Source organism: Notothenia coriiceps, unplaced genomic scaffold (assembly GCF_000735185.1).
Source record: "Notothenia coriiceps isolate Sejong01 unplaced genomic scaffold, NC01 NC01_scaffold00017640, whole genome shotgun sequence".
In the NCBI taxonomy this organism is placed as follows: domain Eukaryota; kingdom Metazoa; phylum Chordata; class Actinopteri; order Perciformes; family Nototheniidae; genus Notothenia; species Notothenia coriiceps.
The window spans coordinates 1-5,010 of record NW_011350341.1 but is presented as its reverse complement, the minus strand read 5'-3'; the positions used below and the strand labels follow the sequence as shown (position 1 = coordinate 5,010).

Sequence of the window (5,010 nt, the reverse complement as noted above, 5' to 3'; positions counted from 1 at the left end):
AACCGCATTCATGCACCGTCTGTTTCAACCGTAGAGCGAGTCACAATAGTCTGATATATAAGCATGAAGAACAAACAAACACGGCCGGCTTCAAGTTGTGTTCCCTGGATGAGCTGACCAGGCAGAGTGCCTGTAGCTTCACGGAGCAGCTAGCAGAGAGACAAGAAGCTAGCAGCAGCAGTCACTTCACAGAGCCGTCACTCAATGTGACCACGCCCTAATTTATGCAAAAACGTTAAGAACTAATATAAATAAAAGGGTCGTGTTAGAAAACAATTCACTCACAGATCCATAATCATGAAGGTGGAATCGAACTATATTCATAATAATATTTATTGCATACATGGGGAGAAACATGTTTTTTTCTGCTGTAAAGTTGGGCATTTTAACATGGGGGTGGAAATTGCTCCTTTCTGCAGTCAGCCCCTATCGGCCAATATATGAACTGCAGTGTGTGGCACTTCCGTATTGGCGTCCCGGCTCTACCCCACAGTTTGCCGCTTGGTTATATAGATACATTTTCATAACAAAACAATGGGGTTGCTAAGCCGTTGCTAGGCCAATTGTTGGAGTTGCTATAGTAGCGCCGCCCCTGGTTATGAGTGAGTTTCTGTGCACACGCCTTTAGCATTTTTTCGCTCGTGGCTAATTCAGAGGCTCAGCGTTAGCTAACTCCTTTTTTTTTTTTGCAAAAAAACCCACAAAGCTGAGTTTCTTCCCGTTACATGGATATGAAACATTCATAGTTTATTCAATTTTAAGAAGCCCTCAGACGCTGTTGCTTGCAGATGTTGTGGTTTCGGCCCCTTCGGCGGGCCCGTGGGGCTAAAGGGGTAAAGCAAGCAATGATATTTTCAAATCTGTAATCAAAAACGCTATCGAAGCAGTTCCATTTGTTACGTAGTTCAAACAGTAACAACGGACTATGCCTAACCCTTAACCTAACCCTAACCCTTAACCTAACCCTAAACCTAACCAAGTCTTCACCCTAAAATTAATGATTCCCCTCATGGGGACATCCATTTTGCCCCCATTAGGGAGGAGAGTCCCCACACGTGACTGTGTAAACAGATTTAGGTCCCCACAAGTATAGTAATGCTAGGCCACACACACACACACACACACACACACGCACATGAAGAACTCCCAGCGAATCTCGGTAAAGAAATATGTATTAATTTGTTTGCTAGCTCAAAGAGTCTTATTGTTAAGCCGGAAATGTTCAGTACCTCAAAGTTTAATGGCAGGTTAAACCAGAAAGTGTCTATATTTGTACCTCCGGGTGGGCTGATTTTGATGAACTTGGGGTAGATTTTGAAGTTTTAGGGGACTGAAAACGGCCATTTTTCCTCAAAGAAAATTCAGAAATGGATTTAGCATCCCCAAAAGATTATGGTTAGCTATTGTCTGCACGTGCTAATGAATGCATCACATGTTTCAGACTTCACACACATCCCTCTAACTCAACAAGACTCAACCACGGCTGAGGTGGAAACTGCAGAACTCTTCTCACAGACTGTTAAATTGTAAACTCAATTTGTTGTTCATGAGCAGAGTCGGTGAAGATGAAAGCAGGGTTAAAGTGAATCAGACGGACACAGAGCAGCCTCTCTTCGGACTCCTGCTTCAACTTCCTCACATAATCACATCTAACGCTGTGAAGTGAGTGTGGGAACCAGCAGAGCCTGAAGCCACTCTGTAGAAATACCCCGCTGTAGGGGAAGTCCTGCAGAAAGCACTGGGTTCAAGAAGGTAAAAGTATGTTGTTGTTTTTGGGAGTGGGGAAAGTTTTTTGAAAAGTATTATTACGGAGAGCAAAAGAACAACAACTCCTCCTGGTATTAGTATAGATGCTACAGAAGAGGATTAGGGCAACATGAGAAATACATTTGGAGATGTGACAAAAAGGCAGGATTCTGAAAAAAAGTTTAGATGAAATAAACTTTTTTTTTTAAGTTGAATTTTCAATTTTCCCAAATTGTGACTTTTTCTCAGTCTGGACTTTTATCAGAATTCTGACTCTTCAGGCTGTCAGACTCAACCTCAGTGTCTATTTTGTATTGACTGTTTCCTCAGAATTGTGTTTTTTCCCCTCTAAATTCTGAGATAAAAGTCAGAACTCATGATTTCCCCCCCCCCCTTTTGTCACATCTCAATATCTCACGATAGACGATCTTTGTGTTTCTCCTTCTCCCTGAGAGTGAGCCCTCTCGCTAACAGACTATCCTCTCCTCTGCTAACCCTCTCAACGGCCGGTGTCTCCATGGATGAATTATAGGATATTTTAGGGGTGTTTTCAGCTTCTCTCCGCCGCAGATTCTCGCCCAACACTCGGATGTTTCTCCCCATGTTTCCCTCCTGATGAGCGGCCCGGAGGCTGTGATCCCAGCGGCTCCCGGAGGATGGAGGGGCTGAGCGGGGCCCGGCTCCTCGGCCCGGTGCTCCTCCTCTCCTCCCTGGCGGCTCTGGTGAGCTGCCACCCCGGGACCTGCAGGCACCAAGCCCCGCCGCCCGAGGAGGTGAGACCCGGTGTAGCTGCCATGCTAACATAAGTAGCTGCAACACAATAGAAACTTACGGGAGGAGCTAACTACCACGCTAGCTGCACTAGTGGCTAACGGATTTGTTTATATTGTGTGAAAAGAAAGCTACTTTAATGTATCCCTGCTGTCTGACAACCACTCGAGCCTAACCTTATAATGATTATGATTACATTACTTACATTTTATACCATTTATTCATTTGTTTTTGTGTTATAAATTCAGTTATCTACCGGTTAAATTAGATTTTTTTGTACAGATAGCTACCATGCTACATAAGTAGCTGCAACACTATGGAAGCGGAAGGGATAAGCTAACTAGCATGCTAGCTGCAGTAGTAGCTAACAGATTTGTTTATATTGTTTGACAAGAAAGCTACTTTAACGCGTCCCTGCTGTGTGACAACCACTCGAGCCTAACCTTATAATGATCATGATTAAACCACTTCCATTTTATACAATTTATGTGTTTGTTTGAGTGTTATAATTTCCGTTATCTACCGGTTAAATTAGATTTTCGGTGGGTACAGTTAGCTACCATGCTAACAGAAGAAGCTGCAACACAATGGAAGAGGAGGCGATAAGCTAACTAGCATGCTAGGTGTAGTAGTGGCTAACTATGGGATTTGTTTATATTACATAGCATTTAGCAGACGCTTTTATCCAAAACGAGGTTCAATAAGTGCAATAAACCATAAAGATTCAAACTAAGAAGAACAAGAACAGTGTAGATATAATCTCTACAAACAAGATCGTTATTAGTGTTGAACTAATAGTGTTTATATTGTATGACAAGAAAACTACTTAATAATAATACATTTTATTGAGACGCTGAAACAGTGATAGGAACACTTTATTCTGTCCCTGTTGTTTGACAGCCACAAGGGCCAGACCTGATATGTATTAGGATTAAATTAAACATTTTACATCTTTGTTTTTGTGTTTATAAATGCAGTTATCTGTCGGTGAAATTATATTTGCTGCACAGTTAGCTTACATGCTAACAGGCTAAGCCCACTCTCATTTTTACATTTGAACAGAACTTGAATCTTAAATGTAAAATAAGTAGCTTAAAAGTCCATATAAATGCCATGTTTTGTAGCTGCTTTACTTTCCTATTTATTCTGAGTTTAATGACGACACCAACAGTATTTGTGGGGAACATTTAAACTGTAACACCAGGAGTGAATCTATAGAAACACTCTGATTGATTTCTATGGCCTCGACATTTATTCTGTCCTCTTTAAGCCAGTTTACCATAGCAACCCCATAGCAACAAGAACATTAATACTTCCTAAAAATTAAATAAAATTAGAGTTTTTTTCTTAAAATGTTCCTTTTTTTTAAATTATGTTTCGTTAAACTATTTGTATAACATTCTTTGTATTATATTTAATTCCATGTATGTTTATATGAATGTGTATTGTATCTCCTAACACCAGGTGGTCCATCAGGTTCACCTGAAGCCTGAGCGGCTGACGAAGAGGAGCTCACCTGAAGACCTCCAGCTGCAGATTGAGATCATCTACGACCACAGCGTGGACCAGTGAGTCCTGCAGCAGCACACTCTGCAGTCTTTACATTTCATCACGTTTCCTTTCAATATTTGTATTTTATTTAATTAATTTTGTATCTTATATTTATAAAATGTTTTTTATCTTCACAATCTACTGTATATTCTCTACTTGTTAACGCTGCTTTAATTCTATTGGAGATGTTTAATTTCTAGTATTGTTTATTCCTACTCTTTAGTTTCTACTTATGTGCAATGCCTTGTTTTGTTGTTTTTCATGCTGCTGCAACGCAAACATGTCCCAATTTGGTATCAATAAAGTACCTCTAACCTTATCTAAGGCCCCGTCCACACAGAGACGATATCAATTGTATTCGCTAACTAGACCCTCCAGAAAAACGCGATTCTGTGATCGCAGAATTTACCGCATAATCAGCAAAATGGCGCAGATTTTTAAAAGGCCGCATAATCCCCGCATTTTTCCACACAAAGTTGAGAAAAAAAATAACAAAGTTAACTCGTCTTGACGAGTAGTGATGATGACGCAACGTCATCAGCCCGCGCATCACAGAAGGCAAACACCGTCGTGTGAAGGTGTGGAATTCACACACCAAGATGAACAAATCGAATCCATCACATTTACCCACGAACATTTCAGCTAAAGACCGGGCAAAGCAGTACCCCAATGTCTTGCACGAAACTGTTCTGCACCCCGTGCAACTGTGTGTTGGAGCATAAAAGGAAATCGACTGTGAAGACCCACTTCGATTCGCTCAAACATTCAAAAATGCTTTCTGCTGCGGACAAGAAAGCCAAACAACTCACGTTTACTGAGGTGTGTGTGTGTGTGTGTGTGTGTGTGTGTGTGATAAATAAACATTGAATGTGTCTCATTGAATAGTAAAGGGGTTTAACTTTTATTTGTTCTGTCTTTGTATACATGTTTGTATAGGTATGT

The 5,010-nt window shown here is 40.9% G+C and overlaps 1 protein-coding gene across 1 annotated transcript; it reads left to right on the top strand.

The window, feature by feature from the left end:
* Positions 1-2,169: 2,169 nt before the first annotated feature.
* LOC104950480 (leishmanolysin-like peptidase) lies at positions 2,170-4,140 on the top strand. The gene is made up of 2 exons (XM_010777007.1): positions 2,170-2,519; positions 3,982-4,140. Exons 1-2 carry the CDS (start codon positions 2,403-2,405, stop codon positions 4,087-4,089), a joined length of 225 nt encoding a protein of 74 aa, XP_010775309.1. The 5' UTR covers positions 2,170-2,402; the 3' UTR covers positions 4,090-4,140.
* The last annotated feature ends 870 nt before the right edge of the window (positions 4,141-5,010 follow it).

Excerpts from the sequence above, each read along its gene's own strand:
- LOC104950480 (XM_010777007.1), top strand. The coding sequence starts at position 2,403 with ATGGAGGGGCTGAGCGGGGCCCGGCTCCTCGGCCCGGTGCTCCTCCTC. Across the intron at positions 2,520-3,981 it reads AAGCCCCGCCGCCCGAGGAG|GTGGTCCATCAGGTTCACCT; the intron begins GTGAGACCCGGT and ends TCCTAACACCAG.